This window comes from Halictus rubicundus, chromosome 1, assembly GCF_050948215.1.
Source record: "Halictus rubicundus isolate RS-2024b chromosome 1, iyHalRubi1_principal, whole genome shotgun sequence".
In the NCBI taxonomy this organism is placed as follows: Eukaryota; Metazoa; Arthropoda; class Insecta; order Hymenoptera; family Halictidae; genus Halictus; species Halictus rubicundus.
In genome coordinates, this window is record NC_135149.1 from 28,801,213 (window position 1) to 28,819,646 (window position 18,434).

The 18,434-nt window shown below is 42.7% G+C and overlaps 1 protein-coding gene across 2 annotated transcripts; it reads right to left on the minus strand.

Annotated features, from left to right (window-relative positions):
- Positions 1–773: 773 nt before the first annotated feature.
- On the minus strand, positions 774–5,018 carry LOC143360145 (alkaline phosphatase). Of its 2 annotated transcripts, none has more exons than XM_076798734.1 (8): positions 4,799–5,018; positions 3,551–3,729; positions 2,806–2,998; positions 2,569–2,735; positions 1,843–2,190; positions 1,574–1,772; positions 1,290–1,508; positions 774–1,223 (listed from the first exon to the last, which is right to left on the minus strand). In XM_076798734.1, exons 1-8 carry the CDS (start codon positions 4,854–4,856, stop codon positions 1,057–1,059), a joined length of 1,530 nt encoding a protein of 509 aa, XP_076654849.1. In that variant the 5' UTR covers positions 4,857–5,018; the 3' UTR covers positions 774–1,056. The 2 variants fall into 2 exon arrangements, with proteins under 2 accessions (XP_076654849.1, XP_076654838.1); XM_076798723.1 differs by having other exon boundaries at positions 3,551–3,753; positions 4,799–5,014.
- Positions 5,019–18,434: the final 13,416 nt, after the last annotated feature.

Consider the following 18,434-nt stretch of genomic DNA (forward strand, 5'->3'; position numbering starts at 1 on the left):
ACATGAATAAACTATATAAGAAATTGAAAAAATAAAGATGATGTATGGAAAAAAAAACTTTACCCTCGACGGGATTCGAACCCAGCGTTTACGCTCCGTAGTCCGACACCTTGACTGCTCGGCCAACCGGCGATGTTGTAAACGTTGCGAACATTCTGGTATATATCGCACGAAATATAATTTATTTTTCTCTTAAAACATATTTCTGAGGTCAAACACTTACTTGTTTCAATGTAATAACGTTAAAAATGCCTTAATATATACTTGCGATAAAATCAACAAGTGTAACTTTCCTCCTAATAGCAGAAACGTCGAAAAAATTCGGTTTTTCTTGTCTGGACAAAAAGTGCCCACAAGAAAAAATCTAAAAAAAATTGAGGACACTGCCTGTTATGGTACTTTATTGGGGCACTAAACAGCTCAATAGCATGTTTTCATATTTTTGAGAAACCTGCATTTTTCCGATTTTTTTGAGGTTTTTCATTTTTTACGACCACAGTTTGCATCCAAAAAATCTGAAAAAATTCTCAAAAATCCGCTTTAGGGTCCAAAATATGTCACATTTTTTTCAGAATTTTGGGAATCATCAGAGTGCGGAAAATGCACGGAAAAGCTCAAAATCTAATTTACCCTGTAACTACCCCCACGAGCAAGATAGGGGGTTGAAATTTGGCTCAGAGGGGTTTTTCTTGGTCAGCTTTCGAATGGTTCATTAATTATTGAAAAACGTCTAAGGGCAGTTTTGACCATCTTATTCGGCTAGGCCCTTTTATAAAAGTGTCCCTGAATACCAGGCTTATTTACAGTGTTACAAAAATTTGCTTAGAGCTAATCCACGAACGTAGCAAGTTCTATAAAACAGTCCCTAAATTCCAGAATTATTTACAGTCTTCCAAAAAGTTGTTAAACTTTTGTTAAATTGTTAAAAATTTGCAAGTATACCAAGTTTTCAAAATCACGAGATTCTGCAGGACAAATGCTTGCTCTTTCCAAAGTAAAAATTAGGGAACTCTTTCGTAGCCGACTCAGGCCAGCAAGGACCTTCGTTAATGGCGATTAACCCAGGCGATTAACACTTAATGAAAACCACCAGAAGTATAAGATAGTGAAGGCGAACAGAAAAATGCTGGAACCAATTTCTCCAGCACTGCTCGCCGCGTGCATCACGACCTGGGCAACATAATTCTGCTCGTGCACGCTGTGGAACAGGTGAGCCATCGGACCTGATGAATATTCCATCGATGAATTATCATAATTGTTACATTAGTCTCCGGCGTGAGTCACCCTACCTATTGCGTAAACGGCTACGTCACTGCCACCGTGATAAGCTTCGTCCGATATGAATCCTGCTTGCTGACTATACGTAAAATCGGTTGTGTTTTCTTTGGAAGGGTCTCTCCTGACTGCAGTATTGTTTTGAACGGTGTACGCTGCATTGTTTGCACCTCCGGTGCTGTAGGTTAGGGTCGTGTAGGGGATGCCATCGTGTCTCGACTTTTGAGCGATCCCTGAAATCGTTTGTTATCGTTAGAATGTTTTAATTCATTAAGAAAATCATGTTTGCTGGACACACCTAAAATGTTGGAGCCTCTATCAGGGTACCCGTTGAAGCTCATCGAGTGACTATGATCGCTAGTCACGATGACCAACGTCTCCTTCGTATCGATCATCCCCAAGGTCGCGTTGATGGCGTCAGAAAACCTAACAGTCTCCAACAGAGCCTGCGCTGCGTGTCCTCTATGATGAGCAAAGTCGATCAAACCTCCCTCCACCTGAAAACAATCCTCGATACATCATCCAAAAGATTGGAGACTCTTCATGGTCAATCTTCAGGATCAGTACCACTAGCAGGTAACCCTTCTTCGATCTCTTCAGAATCTTCAACGCGGCCACAGTCATCTCCTCCAGGCTCGGTTGACCTTTCGGACCCTTCTCTCTGTTCCAGTCCATGCTGATGTGACCATTCGCGAAAATGCCCAACACATAGTCCACTTTGTTAACGTCCAATTTAGAGAGTTCTTCGTTGTTCTGAACGACGCTGAAGGCCACGTTCCTCGCGGCTTTGTCCTTCTTCCATACTTCGATCAGATCCCGACCATCTTTTCGCGAGCCGGCCCAGAGATCTATGGGATCGATCTCTGTACCCGTTGCGTTGCTCTTCAGCATCTGTCTTCCTCCCCCCATGATCACCTGATGGGGAAAAGTGGTTTTGAATTAGCTTTCGAATTTCTTTTCTACAACTGATCTTCCCGAAACAGAAGACACAAATCGAAAAATGTACTCTGGAGCCTTGAAGATTGAAAAGACTAATCTCTATACTAAACATTAAAAGACTAATCTTTAGACTAAAAATTGAAGACTCCTTCACACATCGAAGAGTACCAAAAAAATATTTACATAGTCCATTTCAATGATCCAGCCATCGATTGAAATAATTTCCGGAAGAGTTAAAAATCCTCTTCTGAATTAAAATAATTGAATTAAAAGATAAATTAAAATAATTGAATTAGAAGCTAAAGCGACTTTAAAGAAGGGAAATAACATTTAAATGTTAAGGGATGCATTTGCCTGGATATTCTTTCCAGGGAGGTCCTCCACCAGCTGTCTCGCGATGTCCTTGCACTTCTTCGAGCTCTCGGTCTTCATCTTGGACTCGCATTCCCATCTTCTGTCAGGGCAATGAGCGTACAAGGGCGCAGGCGTGGCATGAGTGACCCTGGTAGTCGTGACGAACCCTGAAAATTAATTTGTCAACGGAGAAGTGTACAGTCGATTGAGCCCGAGGTCGATCTTTTCTTCGCTGACCTGTGGATTTACCAGCCTTCTGAGCCCACGAGATGATCGATTCTAAATGGTGGCTGGTATTCAAGGACGCTGCACAATCGCCGAGCGGTACATTCGCGTTTACGCCAATTACTTCGTAATTCGTCTTCACGCCGCAGAACATCGCTGTTGCTGTCGATGCTGAGTCTGGCACTTGCTTGTTTGTGTTGTATGTCTACACAGTGCATTTTTGGCTAATATTTTTAATCGGTAAAATTTCGCTAATGTTTTGCAAAAATATTCTCCTTCGATTCAACCCCCTGATAAGTAAAAAATAAATTGGACTGCACTACTAGATTCACTAGACTTTGTATGCTATTAGTAGACTGCGGATTGTATGCATTGATGACAAAAATGAGTAGGTGTAATTCAAAACAGTGAAAAGATTAAAAGAGTTGAACAATGTCGGTATACCATTTTTAACATATGAAAATTCTTAGTGAGCAAAATAAATTTTTACTTAGCTCCTGTGGATTACAATTGATGTATGAACATTTTATTTTGCATAAAGATCCGCGGTCTAGTTATTAGTTATTTATTATTATGGTGCTCTATAATGCACAAAGTATTGCAGTCTGGCAATAATAGACTACAGGCGGTAACAGGAATATTAATTACAGTATAATAAATTTTGTATTTACTTTCAGTGTTCATTGAATATTTTAGCAACGGGTAAAAAAATAATTCAATTAAACGTCGAAGTTGAAAATTTTTTGGTGATAGGAACCTTCAGTAATCCGATATGGGGGAATTTTTCCCAAGCCAGATGACTGGTCTCGCCAGCCCTGTAGATCCTGCTGGCAGTGATAGTATCAGGACTCATCCCATCGCCCACAAATAAGATCACGTTTTTCGCTCGATTCGTGTTCGGTTTGTAACTCAGAGCCTCCTTCAGCTCAGCCGCAGCTAATTCACGCCAATACTTAGAGTCTGTGCAATGAAGACGTCCGAGTTAGCTATCTTCGTCTACTCTATTATCATTAGACCGTGAATATTTGCACACAGTAACAATTTGCTGCCTCCAAGAAATGATAGTGCAATAGAAATCTATTCCGTTTCTTACCACTTCTGATAAGCGAATTTATTACTTGCCTCAATAATTTTAACTAGTAGAGAATTTATTTCTCCTCATAATAATTTTATTCAGAGACAAAATTGATTTCTTCTCATAACAATTTCATTCAGAGAAGAATTTATTTCTTCTCATAGCAATTTTATTCAGAGAAGAATTTACTTCTTGCATCAATAATTTTAACTAGTGGAGAATTTATTTCTTCTTATAATAATTGTATTCAGAGAAGAATTGATTTCTTCTCATAATAATTGTATTCAGAGAAGAATTGATTTCTTCTTATAATAATTTTACTACGAGAACAATTTGTTTTTCCTGGTAATAATTTGAATAAATAAATTATGTTTTGTGCTCCCCAAATTCTTATCAAAACCGCACAAAATCCGTAATACGGTTCCCCCCATAACGCCGTGGGCAAGGTCAGCACTATCAGTCAGTGATCCTCGGCGAGACAGCGAACGGGCATAAATTTTCCACAGCCTTCGAACCGCGACAAACCAACAAAGCAACATAGTAAGGTTGATAAAATGTGACTAATTGCAAATATTGTCTCGATAAGATCTCCGGTTGCGATAGATAAAGCGCAGCCTGGTTATCTTCCCCATTTTCTCCGCGAAATTGCGGAGTTGCATAAATATCCGCAATCTAATGATAATCAAATGTGGCGTATGGAAATGCAGATAAGAAGTGCCGAGACAACTCTGTATCAGCGAAACAGTGGACGATGACCATTCAGATGTAGAATGGTCGAAGATTGTTTCGAGATGATTGAAAACATCGAACAAAAATACCACGTGTCATGAGTATGGTTAGCCACGTCTGCATTATCGTCTGAGACCGTTGATTGGCTTTGATGACCGCAGGTGGCCATGTGACATGCGTGAATCGATGTTTTCAGTATACCTTCGATGGCGTTAGCTGCTACGAAAAGAAGGATTATTTGCAACACGTTCAGCTTCATTTCTTGTCAATGTTTCGGACACTTTATCTACTGGTTCCTGATTCGCACAGCGATGTTGGTAGTCTCTCGTGCGATCCACAACTGAAACGAACCCACTTCCGACGAAACTTTTGTGATGTTGATTAATCACGCTCTCTACTGTCTACTGAGACATGTTGATAAGTTAGGTATCTTTGGAGATACCGACTGAGCGTGCGGGCGGCGGCAGGGGGCATTGAGTGGGCGGGGTATGGCACACTCTATTTCCTCAGAAATGGTAAGCTAATTAACGAGCGAAGAAATTGCATCGAATAATAATTCCTGTTGTTCAAGGTACACAGATATTCTTTAGAGGAGTAAATATTGATTTTTGGACGTTGGTTGCAGAGTACTCGGATGGAGCGACCTGTGAATCGAGTGGGCGGGGCCAGGACGACTGCATTTGGAAAGTATACAGACGTTACGATTTATAAACCAAATGGGCGGGGTCTAATTATTCATATTTTTAAAAGAGAATGAATTACAGACACGGAAATATTTTGTGGACTATTGAATATCAAATATTATGTGTCGATGGGAGAGTATGTGGTCATTATGATCTGTGAAACAAGTGGGCGGGGCCTGACGGTCTATAATTACAAGATCAAGAACTGTAAAATTGGTTCTAATAAAAATTCTAGTTTCTTGATGCATGAAAACATTCGTTAAAAGATTGCATACTATGAGAGAATAATTGGGCAGTGTGATCTCTGAATAAAAATGGGCGTGGTCTAAACGTCTACATTTCTACGGAAACGAATAAAATGACGAAACAAGAAATTGCTTCTGATCAAAATTCAAATTGTTCAAGAGGTAAAAATATTTTTCAGAGAATTGTATACTAAAAATTCTATGATAATTGTTCTTCGTGGAAAGTGGGCGTGGTCTGACAATCTACATTTTCACGAAAACGAATAAAATAACGGAGCGAGGGAAATTCTGGTAGTTCGAGGCAAAGAAATATTTTCTGAAGGACTCGATGTCGAACATCGTGTTGCGATTGGTGATTGGATCGTATGTGGGCGTGGCGAAGGTAGCGTTCGTGTTCGTCTAACATTCATTGTAACGTTTTATTTGATTTTTGTTCATATTCACTGTCTGTTCGTACAGATCGTAACACATCGCGTAATACAATTTTCGTAGAAGAATTGTCTCTCCTCCTCCCGTTTGTTCGACACGTTTTTAAACAAAACTACTAAAAATAGACTCGATAAAATCAACCGTTCAAGTCCTTTCCACCGCTCCTATCTTGTCGCTGACTCGTCCTCCGCGCGTCCCAAGTAGAAAAACCAGGAGATACACCGTCACGCATTTTACAACGGTCTCGAACGTGTTCCTCGTTTCTCAACGAATTCGCTTGCTGTCCCGTCAATTACAATCAAGTACAATTCCATCAGTGTCCGCGGCCCCAAAGGATTCACGAGGAAGCAGATCGCAATTTCGATCGTTGATCCTTTTCCTCGCCGGATCGATCGGAACGACATCGATAGTAAATTTTTGATTTTCGAACACCCGATTTTCCGAGCGCGATCCTTTGAAGGTACCGTTGTCCACTCATTCTTTGGCCAAAATGTCGACTTTTGACTACCGCGCGCACTACCAACGAAAGCGTCGAGTTCGTTCGTTTTTTTTTTCTCTTTTCTTTTGGTTTTTAAATATTAGGCGTCAGCATGGTTCCGGCCAATGTGTCTGGAGGTACGTGTACGTGTGTCACACTACGACGAATTTTTCGTGCGCAACAAAGTGAGAGCATGCTCTTCTCGACAGCACTCGAGGCTCCTCAAACGATCGTACAAACGTGAACTTCATCACCACGGCAATCGTTACGCGAGTATTACGCTGGAACGCGACACGGTCTCTCGTGTCTGCAGCCGCGGCCAACTGAAAAACTATCTACTCGAGCTCCGCTGTCTTCGATCGTTACCATTGATCTCAATATCCGATCCACCATTTTGCTACTTTTTATTTACCACCAAGCTGATCTGGCGAAGTAGCTCGAGATGACGCAGCTGAATCGGCCAACTAATTACGGGCACTGTGCCTTCTTCAGAACAGTGCTTCATTCACTCATGGTGGCTCTTCAACAACTCATACAGAGGATGTCTCAATTTATCGGAGAAATAGAAAAATCGAGCTACAAAAAGAAATCCTGAGTGTCGAAGCTGGTTTAGTTCAAGAAAATGGAAACCTAAACTCAGCCCTTCTAATGGTTTCATTTACAGTGATTTCTCTATATATGTCGCCAAGGCCTGCATGATAAATGTCGCGGAGTTATCCCCACTACAGCGGGGTATACCCCGTGAGTAGCCGCGAAGCTCGAGAGGTCGCAGACGCGGGTGTAAACATAACACTGCTCGGGTATGTCTCCTGTACGATACATGTCGCTGGCAAGACCCGTGTTGTTGACATATATCGAGAATTCACTGTACCGGGAGAATTGCAAGCCTCGAATATTTTCTTTTTCCATTTGAATTAGTTTGTTTGGTCGTGTTGTAGGATTTAGAGAAAAGACTATTGTGGGAAATGAAAATTTGTTCATGGCAGTAGAGGCTCTGATATTTTTAAAATTAATCTATTTTGCGATTGGCAAATATACCAGTTAACGACGATCCTCATGCTTCCGGGTTCCCTACATTTTACAGGGACAAAGTACAGTGATTTCTCTATATATGTCGCCAAGGCCTGCATGATAAATGTCGCGGAGTTATCCCCACTACAGCGGGGTATACCCCGTGAGTAGCCGCGAACCTCGAGAGGCCTCAGACGCGAGTGTAAACATAACACTGCTCGGGTATGTCTCCTGGACGATACATGTCGCTGGCAAGACCCTTGTTGTTGACATATATCGAGAATTCACTGTACTTTTAATGTCCCCTCAACCTCCTTTTTATGAAACCCACTTGAGTCCATCGGAAGAATAGAAGAATTCAAATAAAAATTAAATCTCGAATTTTTAAAAAATTTCTTCAAACGAAGTAAACAAAAGTCCTGAATCTAAGAAATTAGGATCATTAGTGTCACATTTAAATATTGACAGAGCATTTATATTTTTTCCTGATGCCAATCGATCAGAAAAATATTGCTACCATCTCGAGCAACCTCAGCTCTTCAAGGTCGCCCTATGAAGAGACTCCAAGACCACCATTTCATCCACCTGTAATAACCATCAGCTTCTTCAGCTTCTTTGAAGAAGATCGATCGATTAAACGAGTGGAAGAATTTTCGTGAATAAAAGTTCAAATTAAAGCTTCCAATTAACATCACCGTGTCTTTCATTAAGCAACCTTTGTCGTTGCCTCTCGTGTGGGCTCGACAACTTCTTCTTCTTCTTCTTCGCAGAGAGAGGAATCATCACGTCGGTAGAAGCGGAAGAGAGCAGATCGAGTGGATCGATCAGTCGGCTGCAGCACTTAGTTTAGGAAAGAAACATCGCTATCATAGAACTCTCGCTGTGACAATTGGCCTAATATAAACTCTCTACAAATCTCTCTTACACGATAAAAGTACAATAAAGTTGTCCGCCGTACGCACATGAACGCGATACGCACGCTGTATCGACTACAGACGCCGCTCGATCGTTCGCCCGCTTCAGCTGCTCACGCTCGTCTCGCCTAAGTCGCGCATTATTGCCAACGGTTTAGTGTCTCTCTTCGGCAATGAACCCCCGCGTCGAGCTGGCCAAGCTTCCCAGCACACCCCTCCATTTTCGCGTGACTGCCACTATCTGTTCGCGTTCTTCCGGTGAAATTTATGTCTTCATCAACAACTATTCTACCCCCTTATTCGGGGAACTATCAATCTCTCATATTTCAGAAGAACATCCTGAAGGACACCCCCGAACTTGGCAAAATTCAGCGAGCTGGAGCGATCCGAATACTCTCGACCTTGAAATTGAAAAATCTTTCAATTTTTGATTTTCCTCTGTCCACTGTGGTACGAGTTTACAGTCACAACCGTGTTGAACAAGAAACTTTCTCTTAAATAAGTATAATCTATTATTGTTCACAGCTCCTGTGAGGATTTTTCTTTCGTCGACGCGAGTCGCATCGATCGCTCGTAGCGAGCTCAATTTTGACTCTGCCCTCGCCAAAAAATTTGTACGACTAGTAGAAACACCAACGAAACAGTACAAAAAAATTCGATAATAAAATGTCTTCTGGTTTCCCAGTAAAAAAATCCGAAAATTGACCTAAAATACTGCGTTCTAGACTAGAAAGGTATCTCAAAACTCGCTCGAGGTTTTCATGACTTGTACACACGATTGTTATAGTTCGCCTAACAGGAATGCACACACATACATACAGGCATACACGCGTTGTCTATCGTTGAAAGAAAAGTATTCTGACCAATTTCAGACCGTTCCCCTATTTTTAACTGACCTGCTGACCAAGTAGAATATCCCTCACTGGTCAGACACCTGGCGCATAGACGCCAACGTGTCGGTTCTCATCGTTAAACCCCGATGACGCCAACCGCAAGCCATCGGAACGTGGTCATAGCGTTGCGCACAGACACAAATAACATCCGGAAGCACAGACTATAACCAGGTCGCGAGAAATTCGCCGCTGAAGTCCACTGGTAGCGCTCCAAACGCTATCTATCGCCTTTAGCCGCGTGCACACTTGAAACAAAATAGTGGAGCATCGAACGTACCACTCCATTTCCACCCTAATCTTCTTATAGCTCGATGTAACACTGCAACGACGGATTCGGTATCGCTCGTTATAGCAATTCGAGCGTTCTCTGCGCTGCTGGGGTGAAAATCGACCCATTTCAAATTTTATTAGTAAAATCTGTTAGTAATTTGTCATAGTTAAAATTTTGGAAAATCATTTTGCAATATTTCACACACTTTTGTTGATGCATCGAATTTTTCAATTCAAAAGTTTCAGTTGTTTTAAAATAACGGCGAATAACAATCAATGTTCTAGCATGGCTTGGAAAAGAGGTTTCGAAAGGTACGAATAACCCCGCCATTTTGCAATTGTCCAGTTTGAAAAAATTCAGAAATAGAGCTGATAGTTCCACCTTTGTGTCCTAAAAAAATTAGAATTTTCTATCCGGTAGCAGCCCATGAAAAAATCCAGAAACATCACTTATACTCTACAGGGTAGTTTTCACCCTTAACCCTGGACCTACGAAATCCATCAAAATGATTTAATAAACAAATGTTTAGACGTCAAAGATGGGTAATTTCTTTAAACACAGATCATGATAAAAATCGCTAGAAAATTCTGAATAAACATTTTTGTTATTTTTATAAAATAAACCAGCCACTTGATCAAACAGCGAATGCTTCGCAGATCTTAAAGCAATCGTTGCAGCATAAAACGCGTTCCTGAAGTGGACACACGGCTTCAGGGACATACCGTGCGTGTCACACGGGTGTATGCACAACCTGCGGTCGCGGCACCGTATTGGGGAAGTGTGCTAAACATAACGCAGACCTTGCGCGGCCAGTTCCTCGCTGTCATGCCACGATAATGGTAGTCACGCCGGCCGTGAAAGCCTCGAGAAGCTTTCGAACGATCCCGTCGTTTCCCATTTTCCTTTTCCCCCATTCAATTTTCGCTCTCCTCTCCTTTTTTTTCCTCCCGGAAGTTCCCGGCCACGCACACGTATACACACACCGTAGAATTGACTTGAACGTGCCGGAGAACGCTCGACAATCTCGCTCTCTCGCTCCCCTAATCGCTTGGCGAGCTATCATCCACTTTGGCAGCTTGCTCTGCTCTCGAGTCGAGGCAAATTTTCGATCCACGGTGACTCGCTTCTTGTTAATCCCTGTCGTTAAGAAGCTGGAAATATTATTTTACGGGTTTCAGTTCGCGGAAGATTGTTTTAAGAATTTCAAACTAATCTCTGTGAACATATATCCTGTTCGCAGTGCATTAGTATATTTTTATACAGAAATACGAAAATCTCGACAACTTTGTAGGATCTGTCTAATTTCGATCGAACTAATTGGAAGCCAGAAAACGCTAGGAGCCAATGTTTCGTAGACGTTTTCGCTGTATACAGTGTTTTCTCTATATATGTCGCCGAGGCCTGAACGATAAACGTCGCGGAATTATCCCCACTACCGCAGGGTATATCCGCGAAGTTCGAGAGACCTCGATAAACATACGGCTCGGGTATATCTCCTGGACGATAAACGACGCTGGCGAGGCCCGTGTTGTTGACATATATCGAGAATTCACTGTATGTACCATTTTCAACGAACAATTAAATAAATTTCCAGCAATCGTCGAAATTGCTGTAATACTTTCAGCCAGGGTATTCTTTAAATCAATTTTTATGATCTCTTTTGAAGCAGGGAAATGTTTTCAGTAATTAGCGAGTCACCGTGTCTAACCTCTTAAGCACGACGCGCTTGTCCGCAACTCTATCTTCCAGGTACGGCGCGCTCGTCCGCGAGTCTGTCTCCCAGGGACGGCGCGCTTGGCCGCGGAATGCACAAAAGCCACTATAGTGGCGTTTCTGTTCAAACTGATGCTTTCCACGGAAGCCACTATAGTGGCGTACCGTTCAAACCGATGCTATCCACGGAAGTCGCTATACGGGGTGAGGCACTAACTATTGCCACCTACAATAACTCTGAAAGTGTGATACTAATGTTGCATCTCGTTGGATTCGTTTCAATAGACATTGTCAGAAAACAGGTACCAAAACATAGCATTCTATTTAAAAAAAGAAAGGTGACCTCCACATCTCTGGAACGACTCTACCTAAGAAAAGAAAGATTAATGCTATATTACACCCCCTGTTGTGCCATGCATCTTTTGTTTCGAAAATTTTTCTGCTACTATCATATTTTCGGAGTTATTGTAGGTGGCTATAGTTAGTGTCTCACCCTGTAGTGTCCGCAACTGTGTCTCCCAGGGACGGCGCGCCTTGTCGCGAATGGGAAAAAAGCCATTATAGTGGTTCGTACCGTTCAAACTGATGCTTTCCACGGAAGCCGCTATAGTGTCCGCAACTGTGTCTCTCAGGGACGGTGCGCCTGGCCGCGGAAGGCACAAAAGCCACTATAGTGGTTCGTATCGTTCAAACCGATGCTTTCCACGGAAGCTGCTACAGTGTCCGCAATTGCGTCTCCCAGGGACTGCGCGCCTAGCCGCGGAAGGCATAAAAGCCACTATAGTGGCGTTACTGTTCAAACTGATGCTTTCCACGGAAGCCGCTACAGTGTCCGCGAGTGTGTCTCCCAGGGACGGCGCGCCTAGCGTCGGAAGGCAAATAAGCCACTATAGTGGTTCATATCGTTGAAACCGATGCTTTCCACGGACGCCACTACAGTTGCGTACAGTGCTTAAGAGGTTAATCAGACCTCGTCCACCTCAGGATGCTCGAAGCCTCTCCCGACGTTCCCCATCGACTCCCGCAACCGTGGAATTGCTTTCTATGGGGTCCCCACAACAGAACCATCGAACACGCACAGAACTCTTTCCGCAAGGACCCGTACAAAACGGTCCGTAGGCGTCTGAAACCTCTTCGAGCAGTTTCTCCGTGATTCTCTCTGTACAGTAGGCAGGTGTGTATTTTTTTCCGCAGATTTTCTCGCGACTAAAACGGATTTGCTCGATGACAGAACAAGTCGAGAATAATGTATCGTCGTGTGGTTGCTTTATCTTTGCTCATCCTTCCGTTTCAGAAACAATCGCAAACACTTCCGCCGAGTGATTCATCGAGGATCGTCGCCGCGGATCCCACGGCTACGCTCGCGATGCTCGCGAAACGCCGACAACGCTGAACTCGTTACAGATGAAACTGATGTAACAGGTAATAATTGACAGTCTACATTACTCGCTAATTGGCAGCGTCGTTGGCTAAACTTCATCGTCCGGATAGATTCCTTCGGAGATCTCTTCGGAGGATCGGTTAGGGTCGACTCTGTAGCCGAGGTCTGATATATACTCCCTCGGGGATGAAGTTCAGGCAAGGACGCTAATTAAAACGTACTAATCACTACTGATATGTGCGCGATGCTCTCCTCGGACACAACAAAGATCGCCTGTCGAGTTCCTTCGTCGCGTTCCGTCCGATCGAAGCGTCCACCCTCGACATCATCGTCGCAGTCATCGGTTAAACAATCATGAAGCGAGATTTATGGTCGGAAAAATTTAACGGTAATACTGGACAACGGATCGAATTGTTCGTGAGACTTTCACGCAAAAATTAGGACAATATGTACTTTACTGTCACGGGACACAGGTAACCATATTGGCTTCATATATTTCAACCCTTTGCACTCGAATGGCGCCACTAAAAATCGCTGTGTAATTATTCGAAATATTTTTCACAGTATTAAATTCGTTTGTATTTAATAAATTCCTAAACATTTCAGCATTGTACGAGTAAATTGCACCATTTTTGCCTGTATAACATGAAAAAAAAAAAATATATAGAAGGGAAATATTCTAGGTCGGAGAAAATGTTTCGTTTTGGGGTTAAAATAGCTTCGAGTGCAAAGGGTTAAATTGAGCAATTATGGTTCGTTTTCGATGTCGTATCTTAAATAAAAAATATATGTTACAAACAGAAGGAAGTTAAGTACGGTACAGTATTTAAAAAATTAGAATGTGTGGATTTGTGCTTTGGAGAACGTATGAGGATTGAAATAATGGTCTGAGGATATATAACAAATTGTCCGACTGACCGATAAATTTTTCTTAACAAGAAAAGTCGAGATTAATCGTTGAACATTCAACTTTGCCACCGCACGAAGCAAAACTGTCAGCTGGTTGTGCGCTCGCCAGCCGGGTCCGCGGACGGACAACTATCGAGGGTGGTCCGCGAATCTCTTTGAACCAGTAACGATGGAATGCTCGTGAAGAAACACGACGCCCGTCGATGACGTTAACTCTCCCTTCGTATCTTCGATTAAAAAATAAAGTTAGCGGCAGTGCGTAAATTAGGTCAAGTTCGAGGATGGCAAAAGGCGTTCGAAGTAACAGACGAGGAGGGGCGGGGCAACGGGAGGGGCGGGGAAACGGGAGGGGCGGGGCAATGGGCTTGAAAGTAGGGAGGGGATGAATGTAAAATGACCAAAGGAAAAAATCGTTTTTTTTTCATCGTTTGCCGATCGATGCTCGTTGCGATGTCCCCGTTTCGCGCCTACACAAAACTCTGTCCTCCGTTCTTCCGTATTTTGATATCGCGCCATTATGTTTGTTTTCTTTCGTTTTGTCTTGTTTGTTTCGTTTTGTTCTAGATCATCGTCGGTCGCGCTGTAAAAAAATTCATTTTGATTTTTGGCTGCTCGGGCCCGACGAGCGACACACTGTCCGCCGACCCAAAGGAAACCGTGTTTTCCATCATCTTCCGAAAGGCAACGTATCACCGGTTTTCCTGTCTAATAATAGAAAATATCGATCAAACATTATTATAATTCTACCGAGCATTATTTTAATATCCAGCGTCGTTCACGGCACCGAAGGATTCAAGAGAAGGGGACGCAAAAAGGGGGGCGGGGTGTTGAACTGTCTTCAAAGAGGTCTAGCCGCGGATTAATCTCGTAATCGTAAATCGTATACTCGTGATATTCGAGCCAATTGCTTGTTTTCGCTAGTTTCCTTTCTTTTTTTTTAACATCACACTCTCTTCGCACAAAGATTATCGCGTGCGTATTTATATATGCACGCCGTTTCTCTCTCGCATTTGTCGCCACCGTGACCCTCTCTCTGGTTAAAATAGAATTTCTATGGTCTACTGGCTCTGCGCGGAGTCTGCTCCTCTCCCCACCAACTAGGAATCCTGGGCGTGGTCTCGGAGTGGGCGTGTCTGGCGCGCGGAGTCTGCTCCCCTCCCCACCAACTAGGAATCCTGGGCGTGGTCTCGGAGTGGGCGTGTCTGGCGCGCGGAGTCTGCTCCCCTCCCCACCAATTAGGAATCCTGGGCGTGGTCTCGGAGTGGGCGTGTCTGGCGCGCGGAGTGAGGGGCCCGGCCTTGAGCTGGCCTCGATGGATTAATACAGTATAGAAATTGCTGTTTGGATGATTGATGCGCTGGCGGTAGAAACTTTGGTCTCGTTTTTGAGCACCTGTATTTTTGGAACTAGTATGGGAAATTATGTTCTGTGCACTTTTGGCGCTTGTGTTAGACTGTGAGTGTGTCGCTCGTTACGATTTTTGTAAGTTTGCGAAGGGGGAATGCGTGGACTGAGAAATGTTATTGATGTTTCTCGTGTGTTGTATTCGAAGGGATGCTAATTGAATGCTTTTTGGTGTATAGTTATTGTTCTTCTCGTTGATGTGACCTTTGGCATACCACTGTCTATAAACACGTTGCTGGAGTCGAGCACCTCTGCCACAGAGCCGTCTACTATATCAAGAGTTTTTAATAGTTTACGGAGAAAAGTGTAAATATAACTAACTTTCGCCAGTTAGGGGGTCACGGTCCCTTGAACAGTATCTTAGGTAAGGGGAGAAGATGGATACTGGCAAAGCAGAGTAGATAGCTCTGGGGAAAATGAATAGAAACACAGAGTACACGTGTAGATGACCCTAAAAATAAGTATAAAATAGTAGTAGAATTAGTATAAGTACAGACAACATAGTATATAAATGAACAACGAAAGAAGTCAGGGAACGATAGACGACTTTCTGAGTAGCAGATGAAGAATTTTGAGTAGATAGTACAGCACATATGGTCAAAATAAAAATAGCAAATGCATGAAAAAGAAGAACAAAGACGTTGTGAGTAGTACAGGAAACCAAAGGCAAAAATCCTGTTTGGAGGGTACGAAGTACGTGAGTATGGAGAAATGAATGAATGAATATTAAAGCAGCAGTCGATGAGTAGAAAATGAGTAGCAAATAAGAAATGAGTGGTAAATGTGTACCAAATGAGTAGAAAATGAGTAGTAAATGAGTAGTAAATGTGTAGCAAATGAGTAGAAAGTGAGTAGAAAATGTGTAGTAAATGAGTACACAATGAGAATTGAGTAGGAAATTGGTAACAAGTGTGTAGCAAATGAGAAATGACGTGTAAATAAGTAGAAAATGAGAAATGAGTAGAAAATAATTAACAAGTTCATAGCAAATGAGAAATGAGTAGTACATGAGTATCAAATGCGTGGCAAATGAGAAATGAGTAGTACATGAGTATCAAATGTGTGGCAAATGAGAAATGAGTAGTAAATGAGTAACAAATGAGTAGAAAATGAGAAATGAGTAGTAAATAAGTAACAAGTGTGCAGCAAATGAGAAGTGAGTAATAAATGAGTAACAAGTGTGCAGCAAATGAGAAGTGAGTAGTAAATGAGTAAAAAATGAGAAATGAGTAGTAAATGAGTAACAAAGGAGTAGAAAATGAGATATGAGTAGTAAATGAGTAACAAGTGTGCAGCAAATGAGAAGTGAGTAGTAAATGAGTAAAAAATGATAAATGAGTGGTAAATGAGTAACAAGTGTGCAGTAAATGAGAAGTGAGTAGTAAATGAGTAAAAAATGAGTAGAAAATGAGAAATGAGTAGTAAATGAGTATGAAACGTGTAGCAAATGAGCAGCAAATATGAAATGAGAAGTGAGAGAAAATAATATCCAACAAATACTGCACAAATATCAACCGACGTAGCAAGTGAGCAGCGAATGAGTAAGAAATGAGTAGTAGATACCACCAAACGATTGAGTTAAAGAGTAGCAAATGAGTAATGCTCGAGTAGCAAACGAGTATTAATTACGCAGCAAATGAGCAACGAACAGGTAGCAAAAACTCATCATCGCACCGTCCCAGATTCGTCTCCGCTGCTTTGCCCAAGTGTAACAACAGCCTCGCAAGTAGTCGATTGCTGAGTCGAGTGTCTCGAGTCGCGTCGAGAGAGAGAGACACAGAAAAGAGAGAGAGAAAAGAGAGAGAGAGAGAGAGAGAGAGATAGATAGATAGATAGATAGATAGAAGAGGAATATAAACGAATCGGTTCGCGAGAACGCCCTACGCAACTACGGTAAATCACGGGGTCAGTAACGAGACACGCTGCACTCGAAACTCTGCATTGTCGTTTACCTATCGTATTGTACTATGACTTTAAAACTATATGTTATCTTCGTCAAAAGGGGACACAGGCGACGGTCCGCGCGGTGTGTCTCCCCGTTTAGGCTAACTCCGTGTACTTCCGTTGGCTCCCCGAGTGGAACGAACTCTATCGGAGGGGTGAAATCAATCGATGGAAGGGGATCGATGACTGGAGGGATGAATGCGAATGATACGCCGCCTACGCGTTGTCTCTCGCGAACGATTTTCCAGAATATCTTTTGATTCTTTTTGTTTCTCGTTTCTCTCAGATTTTTCTTTTACCCCGGAGCACAACGCGAGACGCGTTCCCGATCGCACGGACGTCGAAGACTGGGTCAGAACAGCCCCCCCCTCCCATACTCCGTCGTCGTTCCTCTTATAAAAACGAACGCAACGTTCGTCACGGGTTTCTATGTACACATTTAAAATATAAATCGTCCGGAAAGAGCAATTAAAAGGTGAACACGCGTCCGTTTTCACCCGATCTTCGACGATCGATGGTCGATCGAGGGGTTGATGATGGGTCGATGCACGATGATGCGGCTAGTTCGAGTCGACTGGAGGAACAAGCGATCGCTGATCGTCGATCGCGATCTAGGGAACAAACTACGGTCGTGGAAAGAGGCTGCTCCGTACACCCTTCAAAATCGAGCAGATTTTTGAAAAGTCGCCCGAGTCTCTTCGAGAACTTGGAGAAATTAATTTTTCTAGGGGATGTACGAAATAAATCTTTAGAAAATCAGTTATTCATAATTGAAAGAAAATGCGAAAGAAATAAATATTAAAACTACCTCATGAACACGAGTACGTTTTGTAGAAAACTTCATTAAAATTGCACGACTTCCGGTCTACGATTCTAATAAATCTGCACACTGTTGAAACTTTCAATTGACACAAATCTACAAAACGTATTTCCTCGATTTTCATTGAAAGCACACACCGAGGTGCCTTTACTATTCTCCCCTCAATTTCAACCGGATGTAATTTCGTTTTGAAAAATATTTCTGTACATCAGCTAGTGAGTCGATCATTCTCGGAAGAATTCGCAACGTTCGGAGTAATTGTAAGCGATTTGCTCTGTTTCGGAGGGTGCAGGGAGGCTCTTTTGCTCTACAGCAGGTCCTCGGAGTATTGTCAGTGAAGCGGAGCTCGAAAAATAGGACTCAAGGATCGCCGTCGTTCCGAAACGACGGACACTGACCTAACCGGTACACAATGGGTTACGCATGAGCTAGTAAAAAAGTAATTTTTAACGATCTAGACGATTTTTGTCCCGCGTTCGGTCAACTCTCCCTAAAACGGAAACGCTCCGGGACCAATATGAAAGGGTTGTCTGGTGATGAGTATTTTCCGGGAGGGGGTGGCGGAAGGGAGGGTGGGGATTCTCTTGTGGTGTTTCTGTGAATGGTCGGGGATGGTTTTCAAATGGCGGAGAATTACGCGATTAATCAAATAATAGCAACGTAGCGCTACGCTCTCGAGTCTTCCTATCGATTAGTAATTATTAGTCCACGATAACTCGATATGACGGGTTGCTAAGTTTGG

Excerpts from the sequence above, each read along its gene's own strand:
- LOC143360145 (XM_076798723.1), bottom strand. The coding sequence starts at position 4,856 with ATGAAGCTGAACGTGTTGCAAATAATCCTTCTTTTCGTAGCAGCTAAC. Across the intron at positions 2,736-2,805 it reads GAAGGCTGGTAAATCCACAG|GGTTCGTCACGACTACCAGG; the intron begins GTCAGCGAAGAA and ends ATTAATTTTCAG. Across the intron at positions 1,224-1,289 it reads CGTAGCCGTTTACGCAATAG|GTCCGATGGCTCACCTGTTC; the intron begins GTAGGGTGACTC and ends AATATTCATCAG.